Genomic DNA, 16,668 nt, shown 5'->3' with positions numbered 1-16,668 from the left:
CCTATTGGTTATTGTCACTGTGATGGAAAATGATGGGAAATCCCAAAATGTACAGTTGTCTCTAGAACAGGAACAGAGGGGAGATCTATTTCCCTTCCAAAAAACTATTTCCAAAGACCCCCAACAGCTGGAATCCCAGGATGACCTACCCCTGCTCTAGAGTGTTGCTTTAAAATATCTGCTCGCCTGGTACAGTTAGGCGAGGACATGTATGATTAAAAACAGGGAGTTATGACAGTGGCAGTGTGTTTAATATCTCAGGAAATTTACATGAACACAAGGTTTGATTCTGTTGTGGAACTACAAGTCCCATGAGGCATTGCAAGACTCTGACAGCCATAAGCACGACTACCAGAGACATAGGCATGATGGAATTTGTAGTTCACCACATCTGGAGTGCCTAGGTTGAGTACCCCGGCTCTATATGAGGTCCCCATGACTTTAAAGGACATATGGAATAATGAAAAGATTTGAACTTTGTCTGACCACTCCAGCACTCCTCTTCTCCAGCATGTTGTAACAGGGCAGGTCTGAATAAAGGAAAACAACTCCCATGGTGCCATCAGTACTTCCACTTTCTGTGTTGTGTTGTCAGTGACTGTGACGCAATGGATGGGGTAAACCTGCAGACAAAATGTTTCTGGTTATCATATTCTGGGCAAGCCAACTGTCTCAGATTTGCACCCTCTGCCCTGTCAATCATGTGTCCCGGGCCATGTCCTAGGATCATGGCATCCACCTTGTTTTAGTTGCTGCACAAGCACAGTAACCATAAAAAGGCATAATTGTGGGAATCAGGGATGTGAGTGGTCCCCGGAGGTGGGGTCTGGACGGGACCAACCTAAGTAGGTGTGATGAGCAGTCCGTGCCTATTTAGATGTGTGGTCTGGGAAGCAGCCTGTTAAGCAGGCGTGATTTGATGCGCCCACTTGGAGATGCATACCGTGGGCCGATATGGGATATGAGATAGGCATATACCTGGGATATGGGACCATAATGTTGGCAAGTATGCAGCCCCACTGCAAGGGTAAGTTTTTTTTTATGTGCTCAGGGTTTTTTGAAGTGTCTGTCCACCCAAAAATTATACGTAGATATAAGTGGAGCCTGGTAGACAAGTCAGCCCTGGCTTTCTATGTGTCTTTTAAACACATCATTTATATCATTACTGACTCTGTTCCTGTCCTCTTGGGAGTTTTGGGTCCCCTTGCTGGTTCCAGGTTACATTCTCCATAATATAAAACAAATGAACCCATCAGAGAGAGTGTTAGTTCCTCATAATGGTCACAGGAGGGGTGCAGACCCGGGGACTCAAGCAAAGAGATCTCCCCAATAGAGTCCAGAGAAAAACTGTCAAGTTGTTTACCTCGGTCTCCATCATCATCTGCCAAAAAATTAAAAGATCCTTTTTTGTGGATTGACTCTTTAAGTATTGTGCGTAACAGCACTGAAATAGTTTTCTGAATGGGGCCGACTGTACGGAAGGGTTTGGTGGGTAGAGCAGAGCTCGACTCCTATACACACCCATAACATACACACACTTGGACATGGACTGGGGGATTAGTGAGTGTAATGCCAGTTTTCCAGTATGTCATTGCTGGTCAGGAGAGCGTGCACAGCTCTCTGCAGACACAACATCCACGTCTCTCCCAGTGTACTTCTCATTATAAATAACATTTACACTGTGCCATTGTTCTCGCACTATCTTAAACCTCTTGCCAGCTTTGCTGGTATCTGTGTCCTGCCTGTGGTTAACCCCATCCTTACCCATCTTCTTTAAACAACTGAGCTTCCAGTTTAAAGGCTTGTTGGCAGCAGTGATCATGTGGCATGTGCATGCACCATTTTTGGACGGTGCACTCCACCACAACACATGGCAGGGAGTATTGGGGAGCCATTCAAAACTCTGAACAAAAGGTGTTCAAAGTCTTACAGTTAGGTTTATTTAGAACGTAGCCTCAGCCTGTGTTTTAAAGCTTCTCCCCTGCCAGAATGCTGTAGATCAGGGGAGGGCAACTCCGGCCCTCCAGCTGTTGTGGAACTACAAGTCTCTTGAAGAATTGCAAGACTGACAGTTACAGGCATGACTCCTAGTGGCAGAGGCATGTTGGTAGAGATAAAGCAAAACTCCATGCAAAATAACAAGATACAAATAATAACCCATTAAAAGAAACCAAATTTTACTGCAATGTTCACCTTCTCCAATCTGATAAAGCAGGGGCACTCCATAGCCCACCATGCCCCTGAGAGTCATGACTGTGACTGTCAAGAGTCTTGCAATGTCTCACGGGACCTAGTTCTACAACAGCTGGAGTGCTGAGGTTGCCTACCCCACTAGATGTCCATAGTTTAATAACTAGCATCATTAATCCTACTTCCTCTAAGCCAGGGATGGGAACTCTGGACCTCCATCTGTTGTGGAACTACAAGTCCCATGAGGCATTGCAAGATTGGCAGTTACTGGCATGACTCTCAGAGGCAGCGGAATGTTTGGATTTGTAGTTAAAGTACAGCTGAAGGGTCAAAGTTGCCCACCCCTGCTTTAAGCCCAAGTCATCTTGGACCTTTCCCAGTCTGTGACTGGACAGTGAAATGGAAAGCAGCACAGTGGTGAGCTCATCTCTCTTTCACTCTGCTCTCTCTGTCAGCATGCTCCTTGTCAACACATGAAGAGATTGGCTTCTTATGCTGCTTCTTTCTCTGACATCCTAAACACCGCTATCCCTTTATACAAAGTAGATAGAATTCTTCCATTGCTGAGTTCTTTGATGAGGTAAGAGCAAAACTACACGTTTCACCGTGACATCCACTGCTTCATCAGGATGCATATGCATGTGTGGATAGCAGGGACCCTGGAGTACACTCAAGTATGCTTTGTATCCATAAAAGCAGCCATTGGATACAGCAGAGAATGAAAAGAATTACATCTACTTTAGATAAAGGGAAAGTAGTGTTTAGGATTCCACTGACTGGTGGGACAATATGCAGCGGCACTACGTCCCCCCACTGACTGGTGGGACAATATGAAGCGGCACTGCGTCCCCCCACTGACTGGTGGGACAATATGAAGCGGCACTATGTCCCCCCACTGACTGGTGGGACAATATGCAGCGGCACTATGTCCCCCCCACTGACTGGTGGGACAATATGCAGCGGCACTATGTCCCCCCACTTACTGGTGGGACAATATGAAGCGGCACTTTGTCCCCCTACTATGTGACCATGATTTTAGACATGTCTGGTTTTAAATAGATCCTCTCAACTCTACCCAAGAAGCTGTTTTACTTAAACTTTTAATTGATCTTTGTTGGCCTTGAAAAAGACACAAATCTTTCTTCTGACTAACAATATGTCTTTCATATTGACTATCAGACATTCCAACTGTGACCCGTCTCCTGGTAAGCTTGACCTATGCCCAACACCAAATGTCCTCTGTCCTTTCCTGGTCCCAAGTCTTATCTGGTGTTACAATTTTCACATTCCTTCCTGCCGGTCATCTCAGTTCTCACATTTGTACATCCAGCAGTACCGAGGCTGAATTCACAGTGTATGGAATTTTAATGGAAAGATCTGCTTGTGTTTATCTTCTAAAGAGCTTCAAAGAGCCTTTATTAAAATTATTCGTCATGTTCCCCCCAAGGGGGACACTATGTAGACGAGTTACTGCAATAAAATGTTTCCTTCCCAGATCTTCTGGTAGTCGCTGTATTAAAGCCTCCTGAAAACACAGCGAGTCTCTGTGGCACTTCATAAATAACCAAAATATAGTTAAAATGTAACATTTGCAGTTTTCTTTGCAGAGTATAATAAAGACATACACAACTCCACAAATCAGGAAAATATGTCTGCATAAAGACTAGTATGGTATACAAAAAAAAGTAAACTAACTTTCTAATTCTCCTCCTGCATTTTTAAGTAACACTGTACTTAAAGTGATTTTCAATTCCCAAACTTTTGTCAAACATAAACCCAGATCAAACAAATACACATTGCCTGGCAAAGTATTTTTTTAAAATTTTTTGCCCAAGCACTCCAGAACAGCTCCAGCTCTCCAACCTCAGCTTCCCTTATCCTGCTGCCCAGTACAAGATCACAAATGACAGAGCAGTCTCCAGCAGATGCCAGTCTATTAGCTTGGAGAAGGGAAGAGGGTGGGGGATGAAGCAGGGGAAACACTTGCCTTGCTGTGTCTGTGTGTTTGTGTAGACACACAGCTTACTAACACACACGGGTGGCTCCACAGGACACTGCAAGGGAAAGGAGCCACCCTAAAACGGAATATCAGGGCCAGTGCTCAGGAGACCAGCTGATTCTGCAGAAAACTGGAACTTTTAAATATCAAGAAGCAGCTTCCATTGTAAGTGAATTCTTCAGCATTTGAAATAGCTTAAACACATTTTGACTAGATTCACCGATTTCATTTTTTCAAGATTGAGTATGAGTACAGATACTTTTCCTCAATACTCGCCGATACCAATTACTAATACTTTTTTTTTAGTATCATGTGACAGTTTTTCTAAAACAATACAAATTAATGATTTTAGGACAGTGGTGAAGCCCCAGGGCGCGCGCCCAGCTGCAACCGCTGCACCCTGGTACTTCTGCTACTGACTCCAAGCTATAGAGGACTACAATACCAGCAATACATTATACAGCAATGCAGAATGGCAGCTGGCTATAGAGGATTAGAAATCCCAGCAATATATTATACATCAGTGCAGAATAATATGAAGCTACATACTCTCTGCTGCTCTGGGGTGTGTGGGGTCTCAGCAGGGTTGTGCAGGGTCTCAGGGGTGCTGTAAACAGGCACTGCGTGCAATTCACAGGAAGGATGCCGAGATCCCCAGAAAGGGTGGGACCTCAGGCAACTGCTTCAGTTTAAAAATGTAAAGCGCCGGTATCTGTGTTTAGTACTGGCACTGCTACCAATACCAGTATCGGTGCATCCCTAATTTTGACTTTAATATCACTTTAAGATGGCCATACACTGGGATTAAAAGTTTACTTTAGAAAGAAAACATTCTTTTTGTTTTCGGTTCAGCTGGCAGGAAATGACAAAGACACATTTCTGCTAAAATCAACAGGGATTTTCCATACTCCAAATGTTCCTGGAAAAAGAAAACAAATGGAGCCGCTTCATCTAAGTAATGGCAAGATGCAATATATCACATTACTGTTCTTGGGTTCCGAGGAGGGAGCCGCAGTCATCAGACAATCTTGAAAATGGCGGCAGGAGTGTCTGAAGCTTATATCTATTGGGCTATAAACTGCCAAATAAATATTCTGTTCCCTTCTGGCGTCAGGATGGCAAGACAAATCTGAGTCTGGGTATTGATGTGTTGCTGTACCTTTTAAGGGGGTAAGGGACTACCTCTAAGGGTCGCCATACACATTACACCATCCTGTCGGCGTACAAGTACGGACAACTGCACCCTCACGGATGTGCAGGGCGGGTGAGCGTAGGGCTGCGTATGGCCGCGTACTCCCATAGAGAAGGACCGGGGCTGCGTACCAATCATACGTAGCACCTGTCCTTCCCGGGAGCTGCCTGATATGGCCGTGCACGCAGCACGGAGCTGTACGTGCCGACTTATTCTCGTGTGAATGAGGCCTAAAGCATGCCTGCTTTCAAGCTTAATTAAACGCTGTTTAAATCAGCTAACTGCATTCTACTTATACCATAAGCAAAGTCTTAGGGCCAATTTACACCAGCCACTGCACAAAACGCACAGTGGCTGGTGTGCGGTCCCCAACACAGTGCCAATCTGCCGATCATGTTGCAAATCGCCTTGTCTTGCGTTGCCTGTTGTTTCCAGTGCAGACCTAACACACATTGTGTGAACCCACCCTAACGGTTGGTCTTCTTTAGAAAGCAGCCACAGCCTGAGTAGAAAAGCCCGTCCCCTGCCAGCATCCTGTAGAGAAGGACCGTTGTACTCTGTGTGGAAGCAGCAGTCTCTCTGCAGGGGTCCAAAATATTCCCTGCTGAATCAGAGTCAGAGACCTCCAATTAGCTGGAGTGTCAGCTTTGCTGTTTGCACAGTTGTAATAGCACATCATCACTTGTACGGTACCAGATCACTGCTATTGAGGACAGCAATGTGTAAGGTTGCTGACAGAGATGAGCAGTGATTTTAGGTTTCAGCGCTGACAGTGTCAGTATCCTTCAGCACGGAGCTCTCAGCACAAGTCTTTTGGCACTGCAGCTCTGGGTACAGGGCGAGGTGCTCATGCAGAACTAGAGGTTAGTTTAATAACAGGGGTATGTTTGGGGTTTAGATTAAGTTGGTGATAGGGATCGGAGGGATGGGGTTGAACTTCTGAATAAGCTAATATTGTCTAAATCCAGCTGTTGTGGAACTACAACTCGCATGAGGCACTGCACGACTCTGATCTTCCAGATCTGTGCAGTTATCCAGTATGAAACTTTACCTCTGTGCAGTAATAAAGACCTATAAGAAAGACCGGTCCCTCTCTCTCTTTGTGCAGGATGGCTGGTCTTGTCTCCACCTCCTTATTGTAGTTTTCTACAGGCAGTCTGTCGTGGGTGGAGCCTGCACGATCGCTCCCACAACTCTGCTCTCTGCACAGACTGTGTACAGCACAGTGGTGATGTCACAGCTACTGTTGCAAGGCAATAACTGGATTTACAAAGGGATTTGTTGCACGAAAAGTGGATTTATAGCCTCTGTGGCTATTAAGGAATATATTTAAATGAAAGTATTTGTACATGGAGTTCAGTTTTAAGTGTTAGGGGGTTGGGTAAGGGGAAGGTTAAATGTTAGTGGTGCATCAGTGTTAGAGACACACTGTAACACAGGGGCACATAGGGGTGCTGCAGTATACTCTATGACTTCGTAGGGTAAAGACCGTATGTGTATGGAAAGAAGGGTGAGTACTGGGTACACACCAAGGCCAACTGGTCCCAATAACAAATATGATCCACCAGCATCCTAGGTATCTATGCATCAACATGCTTACTTGACCAAACCCAGCCTCCATTTATCATGCAGCAGTCACTTAACAGTAAAATCTGCAGTCTTCAGGTCTTCCAAGTGCTATCTCATGTCTGTGGCTAACAAGGCCATAAATCACAAGCAATTCTAAGGAATCCAAAAATTCTTGAAATAATCACAGACAGTACAGGATATGGGACAACGGGCATGGGACAGATCATTAACATTGTTTACTATGCTGGAAATCTCATTATCTCTGTGAATGCTTTGTAGGCATCGGTCATAGCGACCTGAAGAGCCATGCCTGTGTCTGTCAGAGCCTTGCAATGCCTCATTTGGCCTTTTGGTACTTATTATGTGGCACTTCGGGCTCCGGAACATAGCAGCCTTTGTTTTGATGCTTACTCAAGCTAGTAAAGGAACATTTTCATTAGACGTCTGGCTTCTAGTTGCTTAATGGTTTGGTCCATCTCTTTTGTCATTTTATGTTTTTTCCCTCTGATTATTTTTACAAAGGGTCTTTCTAAGATATATATCAGATGTGCTACTGGTCATTCTTAAGAGGGCTGTAGGGAGCACAGATGTGGAAGCATTTGTATAGGGACAGTAATAGCATCGATCTCTAGAAGTCTCATATGATGTGTCTCCAGTCTATGACTATAAATCCAAGAGATCCAGCACACTCCATGCAGCATTCAGATTCAACCATAGAAGAGTGCTATGGTGAAATGGTGGATGTCACTACCTTAACATAAATCCTAATCCAAGATATCACCAGCACACCATGTTAAGATGAGAAGACAGGACACTTTATTGTCACAAACACAAAGTCTCCGGTGAAAAAGTGTCCTGTCTTCTCATCTGAACATGGCATGCTGGTGATATCATGGATCCAAGCTATGACTGTTTCCTGAAGCATGTCCCCAGGCTCTGACCATCTCCTGAAGTATGGCCCCATTCTCTGACCATGTCTTGAAGCTTGTCCACAGTCCCTGAGCATCTTCTGAATCTTGTCCCTAGTCTCGGACCATCTCCTGAAGCATGTCCCTAGTCAATGACCTTCTCCTGGAGCATGTCGCCAATCAATTACCTTCTTCTGAAGCATGTCCCTAGTCTCTAAACATCTCCTAAAACGTGTCCCCAGTCTATAGTCATCTAGTGAAGCTTGTTCCCAGCCTCTGACCATCTCCTGAAGCTTGTCCCCCAGTCTCTGGCCATCTCCTGAAGCTTATCCCCAGTCTCTGGCCATCTCCTGAAGCTTGTCCCCAGTCTCTGGCCATCTCCTGAAGCTTGTCCCCAGTCTCTGGCCATCTCCTAAAGCTTGTCCCCAGTCTCTGGCCATCTCCTGAAGCTTGTCCCCAGTCTCTGGCCATCTCCTGAAGCTTGTCCCCAGTCTCTGGCCATCTCCTTAAACATGTCAATGACCTTCTCCTGAAGCATGTCCCCAGTCAAGGACCTTCTCCCGAAGCTTGTCCCCAGTCAATGACCTTCTCCTAAAATGTGTCCCCAGTCTCTGGCCATCTCCTGAAGCTTGTCCCTAGTCTCTGACCATCTCCTGAAGCATGTCCCCAATTTCTGACCATCTCCTGAAGCTTGTCCTCAGTCTTTAAACATCTCCTGTATAATGTCTTCAGTCTCTGACAGCTTTCTGTAGCTTTACATTTACTGAATATCACATGCAGCCCCTCAGTTATGTCAGGGGCTGCACTTGAGACTCCATATATCAAGTAAGTTGATCATCACTGGTTTAAAGAATCATCCAATCAAATTGCTGTCCATGAAATCTCCCTAATTCTCTAGAATTTAGACAGAAAAACCATCAGGAGTATACAAAAAACAAAGTGTATATGTGCTAATACTGTACCTTCCAGCTTTCCGTAATAGGAAAGAGAGAAACTCCCCCGTCCCACACTCTGACCGCTACGCTCTCAGGCGAAAAAAAAAAATTGCAAAGCTTCACAGAATAAACATGTCTTTACAGACACCTATGCTGCTCACCATCAGAAGACATGTGCATATTGTTAAACAAAAAAAAGCAAAAATAAATAGAAACAAATAATTTTGTTGCATAGCAACCAAATTCTACAATGTTTCCATTTGAAAGGTTACGCTGCTTTTACTGGGTACTTCAGCAGTGCAGCTCATGGAAAGTTAGAAGCAACATCGAAAACTATGGCACAGACAAATATGATATTTTAATATACAGATCTATACGTCAGAGCTAAAAGAAAAGAGCGGCAGGAGAGTGGACAGCTGTACTATCTACTACTGATGTATGATATATAGCTTATATGATGTATATAGAACATATCGTGTGTATAGCATACAGCATGTTATATATACAGAGAGAAACTTTTGTGTATATAATATATATTATATATATAAAATGCATGCAGAACATATTGTGTGCATAGCATATAATGTTTATATATCAAATGTTATGTTTATAAAACATATTGTGTCCGTATAAAATACTATGTGTATAGAATATGCCATGTATATTGCATATATATGCATATGGAACATATTCTGCATATTATGTATATAAAACATATTGTGTATATTGTCTATATTATGTTTATGAAACATATCGTGTATATTGTCTATATTATGTATATAGAACATATTGTGTATATTGTCTATATTATGTATATAGAACATATTGTGTATATTGTCTATATTATGTATATAAAACATATTGTGTATATTGTCTATATTATGTTTATAAAACATATTGTGTATATAACATTTATTATGTATATAGAACATATTGTGTACATTACCTATATTATGTATAGAGAACATATCTTGCATACAACATATATTGTGTCTATAGAACACATCGTGTATATAGCATATATGATGTATATGGAACATATCGTGCATATAGCATATATTATGTATATGGAATATATTGTGTATATTGTCTATATTATGTATATAGAACATATCTTGTACATAGCATATAAGATATACGTAGCATATATATGTATATAGAACTTATTATGTATATAGCATGATCATGCATGTTTATATCATGGGGAGTTTTGAAAGTTTTATAGAAACTTTATAGACATCAGCACACACAAACACAAACACATTCCTGGTTACAGTACCTTCTGCCATGGTCCAACTCCTGCACTGACCTCCCTTCCAGTAGTATATGACACCCTAACTATAGCGAAGAGTTTTTATAGTCTTTAGGACACACCCCTGGGGTACATTGCCCAGAATGCATTATTGTCAATGAATGGAAGGATTAGGACTCAGGAGATACAATATTTTTATAAACTAAGCCTCTCTTTACATAAGTTTACAATCCTTCCAGATGAATAGATGTCAGGAAGTTATGTACTGCCCTGGCACTGACAGAAGAAGTTTCAGTGGAGCACAAAGTGTATAAGAAGTGGCAATGAGCGCCTATAGAATAGCACATTGTGTTACAATCTTCGGCTCACTTAGTAACGTCATAAATAGAAAAGTGCAAAAACATACAGCCAAAAATATTTCAATATAAAATTGTTATTGATATGAAATACTCAGTGTTCAGGAGTTTTCCATACTTCCCCCGCCCTGTAATGAAATGAAATGAAATGAACTGCGCTATATCCTAAAGGCCCATTCACACATACTGTGCTGCAACCATGTGCCAAGTGGTCGGCATGCTGTTGCGGCGCAGGCAAAATGCGATGTGCTGTATAGAATTTGTCATGCCACAAAGCATTATGGCCTCAGCATGTGCACAAACCTGAGCAGCTGTCATGTTAGCTTTTAGGTGGGTGGTTGAGGGGCAGTGAAAACACACAGAAGGCCTAAGTGGTAACCGATAGCAACCAGATTTTTATCAATTTTGTATAAGGTGTAAAAGGCAATCTGGTGCTGGTACTAACTGGGTGCGTGGGGGGCAGGTTACCTATGCACTCGCTCTCTCTCCTGGCTGTCTTTCCGCTCTCTATCTTGGCTGTCTCTCGCTCTCTTTCCTGGCTCTCAAGTACCTTTTCTACTAAGCTGTGGCTATGGAGAGGAGAGTGCATAGCCAAACAAATCTCTCCAGGACTAGTCCTGGTCCAGGACTAGGGGTATCCCTAGCCTTTTCATCGCCTGGGGGAGGTTACCTCTGCATCATTTCCCTGCCCAACTCTAGCTCCAGCTGTGGCCAGCGTCCTGCCCAGCTCCTGGCGACCAGAGATGTCACTGGTTGCCAGGAGCTGAGCGGAAAGCTTTGGCCAGCGTCCTCCCAGCTCCTCGTGATCAGTGACATCACTGGTTGCCAAGAGCTGGGAAATGATGCAGAGGTAACCTCCCCCAGGTGATGAACTGGCTAGGGACGCGCCTGGTCTTGGACCAGGACTAGTCCTGGAGAGATTTGTTTGGCTATGCACTCTCCTCTCCATAGCCACAAGCCATGAGCTTAGTAGAAAAGGTATTTGAGAGCCAGGAAAGAGAGCGAGGAGAGACAGCCAGGAAAGAGAGCGAGGAGAGACAGCCAGGAAAGAGAGCGAGGAGAGACAGCCAGGAGAGAGAGAGCGAGGATAGACAGCCAGGAGAGAGAGCGAGGAGAGACAGCCAGGAGAGAGAGCGAGGAGAGACAGCCAGGAGAGAGAGCGAGGAGAGACAGCCAGGAGAGAGAGCGAGGAGAGACAGCCAGGAGAGAGAGCGAGGAGAGACAGCCTGGAGAGAGAGCGAGGAGAGACAGCCTGGAGAGAGAGCGAGGAGAGACAGCCAGGAGAGAGAGCAAGGAAAGACAGCCAGAAGGATGAGGTGAGGAGAGACAGCCAGGGGAGCGAGAGCAAGAAGAGACAGCCAGGAGAGAGTGAGGAGACACAGCCAGGAGAGAGAGCGAGGAGAGACAGCCAGAGGAGAGAGAGCAAGAAGAGACAGCCAAGAGAGAGTGAGGAGACACAGCCAGGAGAGAAAGCGAGGAGGGACAGCCAGGAGAGAAAGCAAAGAAAGACAGCCAGGAGAGAGAGCGAGGAAAGACAGCCAGAAGGATGAGTGAGGAGAGACAGCCAGGGGAGCGAGAATAAGAAGAGACAGCCAGGAGAGAGTGAGGAGACACAGCCAGGAGAGAAAGCGAGGAGGGACAGCCAGGAGAGACAGCCAGGGGAGAGAGCAAAAAGTGACAGCCGGGAGAGAGAGCGAGGAGAGACCGCCAGGAGAGACAGCCAGGGGAGAGAGCAAAAAGAGACAGCCGGGAGAGAGAGCGAGGAGAGACAGCCAGGAGAGAGAACCAGGAGAGACATCCAGGACAGAGAGCGAGGAGAGAGCCAGGAGAGAGAGAGAGTGAGGAGAGACAGCCAGAAGGATGAGCTGGTAAAGACAGCCAGGAGAGAGGGTGAGGAGAGACAGCCAGGAGAGCAAGGTGAGACAGCCGGTGAGAGAGCGAGGAGGGACAGCCAGAAGGATGAGCAAGGAGAGACAGCCAGAGGAGAGAGGGTAAGGAGAGACAGCAAGGAGAGACAATGAGGGGAGAGAGCAAGGAGAGCTAGCCAGAAGGATGAGCAAGGAGAGACGGCCAGGTGGGAGAGAATGAGGAGAGATAGCAAGCAACACAGCTATCTTAAGCAGAACCCCTGTGCCCGTCAAAACGTATCTACACCCTCTGTTTCAGACCCCCCCTTGCTGCCTGAGTTCCAGCATCCCTCTGTGTCCCGCGCCTCCTCCATACACTCAAGTTGGAACAAGACCCCGTGGTCGCCCCTGTCCGCCTGACTACCCGACATCTTGTGTCCAGACACAGCACATACAGGACTCAAAGCCCGGATGGGTAGCAACCCTACCTGGGGCTGCTGAATACCCAAACAGTGACCACATCTGATTGGATGCAGTCACTGGTTGACCAACAATTTTCCACCCGCCTCTTGAAAAATTGACTTTTGCCTAGGTGCTGCCACCAAGGCCCCCCACTGCTTCAATCTTGGCCTATTTAGCAGTAATCAGGTGAAATATGTCAGTTTATAGAAACTAAAAGGTATAAGACAATTGTCCTCCCGTTACCCTAAGGAGAACTATGGGGAAAAACACTGACCCCATAGTTCTCCTTTAATCTCACCCTCAGCTCTACAGGAGACATTTTTTGCCTAGTAATAGGAGACTATACACTAGTTGCCAAACAAATCTTCATATTGTTTTGCATCCATTTTGCTCAGTTCTCGGATTCAGCCCAGAGTAGACAGTTTTACTAGCACAAATGTCTATTCATTAAATGCCAGGAACGCCTTGTCTCTTTTTTTCAGGATCATGAAATGTTTCAATTTTATTTTCTCACAAAAATGCAATAATATGTGTATGATTTGTAGTCTATCATAAACCGGATAATCGATGGAGTGTAAAGCTGAATCCCAGAAAAACAGCTAAATACAAAGCTGAAATACAAATACATATACTGTACAGGAGCTATTTTACCTGCCAAAGGATTTTGAATGTCTGAATCTTCAATTGTAAAATTTAACCAGGCACTGGAGCCAGACTGGTGACCTGACTTTTCTCTTCTGCAGTTAAGCAATACTGATTGGACATCTCCCTGCCCCCAGCCTGCAATTCGACACTGAGGTAGAAACACAAAGATGGTCTTTCCAAATCCAAATATGAGGAAAAAATGCATGAAATTAATCTATCTATCTATCTATCTATCTATCTATCTATCTATCTATCTATCTATCTATCTATCTATCTATCTATCTATTATCCTTCTATCTATCTGAATAAAGTTATACAGCATACGGAGAGATTTTCCTGTGTATAATAGATAAGCATGCACACAAAGACTAGCATTGCACTACAGCGCCATCTACAGCTCAAAGAACATTTTACATCTCAATATACCACTTCTCAACAGCATATGCGTTGCTATATGACATTTAGCTTCTCTCGAAGGAAACTGTGACAATCCTTTGGCAATGGCTTGGTGAGTGTGTCCACAGTAATTTCTTCTTCTGCTGCCTTTCTCCATTGATTGGCTTCGCAATGTGTCTTAGTAGTATTTGACAGCTTGCAGGGTGGTATTCGCCTTGTCACCCGAGTGGATCGTCTAATGTCGGGTTGTTCAGCAGAATTTAATATGGAACTTGGCTTATCCATTGCGAGCTCCACCTCTTGTTCTGACTCCTGTGTGGCTTCACTTTGCTCAGTTTCCTTGTTTCTCACTGAAATAAACACTGCAGCTTATTGTCACTTTGTCAGTCTTTGGGTGGAGGATTCTATATCCTTTACTTTGTTCACAATAGCCCACCAGAATATTTTCATTGGCTGTGTTCTCCAATTTGGATCGCTTCTCGTCTGGAATATATGCGTAAGCTTTACATCCAAACACTCTGATGTGTCCTAGGCTAGGCTTCGATCCATGCCACATTCAAATGGGGTGCTTTCAATGGCTTTTGATAGTATGTTCTGTAGATATGTTGGTCATGACTGCTTCTCCCCAGTACTTCTTAGGTAGGTTTGCATCCGACAGCATGCATCTTGCCATTTCTATAAGAGTGTGATTTTTCCGTTCCGCTACACCATTTTGTTCAGGAGTGTATGGTGTGGTTGTCTGGTGTACTATACCTTGTTTCTTCAGATATGATTGTACTTCCTTACTGATGTATTCCCCTCCATTGCCCGTGCATATAATTCCTGGTTTCTGCTGGAATTTGTTGCTCGACATGGCTACAAACTCTTGACGTTTTTCTGGTGCTTCATCAGATAAGTAGTTGTGTACCTGGAATAATCATCAATGAAAGCCAGTAGATATCTGTTCCCACCTGATGTGGGAGTTTTGATTGGTCTACACACAAAGCTGTGTATGAGCTCCAATGGTTGCGTGGTCTTTCTTTGGGTGGCCTGTGGAAGTAGGGTACATGTGGCCTTTGCTTCCATACAGCATTTGCATGTCATGAGCATTTAGCAGGGCAGTATAATTGTATCTTCTGATAAGCCTCTCTTTATATTGGCATTTATGGCTTCTGGGTTTTGGTGCCCTGTGCCTGTGCCATAGATGGATACATTTGTTGTGTGGATTATGAGTGGCTGTCTTGACTTGTTCATCTGCGGTGATGAGTCCGTATAGGTGTTCATCCAATTTTCCTTTCGTGAGGATTTGCTCATTGTTTCGAATTGTACATTCATCACCTCAGAATTGAACTGTGAGGCCGTTATTAGCGGGTTTTCACTGATAGAAGGCTTCCTTCTAGGTCTCAAAGAGGTTCCAACCGCATTCCTTGCTCGTATGTCCCTTTTAAAGTGGGTGCTGCAGTGATAGTGGATGGTGCCACTTCAAATCCAAATAGTAAAATTTATCACCAGCACACCAAAGTAAAATCTTCATCTTTAGGACCACTATTTGATTATTTTAGTTCATTTTCCAAGAGCGCAGATTTTTGTTGTAATCAAAATCTTCATCAAGTGGTCATTTTATTGATATTCACACATCTCGTCATAAAGCAACGTTTCGGGGCCACTCAGTCTATCTATCTATCTATCTATCTATCTATCTATCTATCTATCTATCTATCTATCTATCTATCTATCTATCTATCTCTACGTTTACCACATATTTTTCACTCTCTTTATTTCATGTACACTTGATTTGGGAGAGGTAGACGAGAGCTCAAGGGTTAATCCATGTCTGGAAAGCAGTGTACAGAGGGATCCATGTTAGACCGATGCACAGCACACACTGTGGTGTATTGACCCTCAGGCTTTGATATTAAGTTGTTTATTTGGAATCTTGCTGTGAATCAGAGCCACTCCTTTCCCTGTTCCTCTATTCAGTATGACTCTCACCTCCTACTCTGTGGACACAGACCTGTGTGTCATCGGCTGCTAAACCCACCCAAACAACACACAGTCTGTCCACCTCTGCATTGAGGAAGATAGTACGGATAGACATTCAATGCTGAACTCTGACCTTAAAGGGGCCAATCCACCCAGTATATGGTGGATGCTAAAGAGTTATACCACCCTATAGTCAGGGCCGGTGCTGCCACTAGGCAAACTAGGCAGCCGCCTAGGGCGCACTGCTGCCTAAGGTGCACAGTCTCGACCACTCACCCACCATGGTACCACCCCCCCAGCTGTTTCAAATTGCAAAAGCCAATGGCAGGCTGGCTATTGCACCTGCTCAATGAGCAGAGGAGCGGAACTGAGAGACACTTTTTTCTCTCAGGGCCGCTCCTCTGCTCAGTGGTGGTGGTAGTGGGGTTAATAGTCAGTCTGCTATTAGCTATTTCAAATTAAAATAGTCAATAGCAGTCTTGCTATTGCTCCCAGCTGCTTACACCCACCTGTGATCTGCCGAAGCTAGCCCGAATGAGAATGGAGCCGTGCGGTGGGAGGGATTGGGGGTTGCGCCGCGGGATGGGGCCCTGGGGGGCGCAAGTAGTTGGTCTTGCCTAGGGCACAAAATAGTCTAGCACCGGCCCTGCCTATAGTGCAGGGGTAGGGAGCCTTCGCATGCCAGCTGTTTTGAAACTACAAGTCCCATGAGGCATTGCAAGACTCTGACAACTACAGACATGACTTCCAGAGGCATGATGGGATATGTGTTTTTACACCAGCTGGAGTACCGAGGTTGCCTACCCCTGCTGTAGTGCCTGTGCGAGATTTCTGCACTGAACTGCCAGCCTGTACACCAGCCTTGGTCATTATGAATCATCCCCCACTCTCACCCTTGTATTTTAAAGTACTGTATTTAATATGCCGGAGAATAAAAAAGAGAGGCTGGAATATG

At 44.6% G+C, this 16,668-nt stretch overlaps 1 protein-coding gene across 1 annotated transcript in view; it reads right to left on the bottom strand.

The window, feature by feature from the left end:
- TGM2 (transglutaminase 2) overlaps window positions 1–10,115 on the bottom strand; it is a 63,664-nt gene extending 53,549 nt beyond the window's left edge. Inside the window, exon 1 of the mRNA XM_018557690.1 lies at window positions 10,073–10,115. Within this exon, the coding sequence (XP_018413192.1) occupies window positions 10,073–10,082 (10 nt within the window). The 5' untranslated portion in view covers window positions 10,083–10,115. The remainder of the gene's footprint in view (window positions 1–10,072) is intronic.
- Between the last annotated feature and the right edge of the window lie 6,553 nt (window positions 10,116–16,668).

The sequence above is a fragment of the Nanorana parkeri genome, unplaced genomic scaffold (genome assembly GCF_000935625.1).
Source record: "Nanorana parkeri isolate BGI_ZX_2015 unplaced genomic scaffold, ASM93562v1 scaffold295, whole genome shotgun sequence".
NCBI classification, from domain to species: domain Eukaryota; kingdom Metazoa; phylum Chordata; class Amphibia; order Anura; family Dicroglossidae; genus Nanorana; species Nanorana parkeri.
The sequence above is the reverse complement of the archived record's forward strand: the minus strand, read 5'-3'. Positions and strand labels throughout refer to the sequence as shown.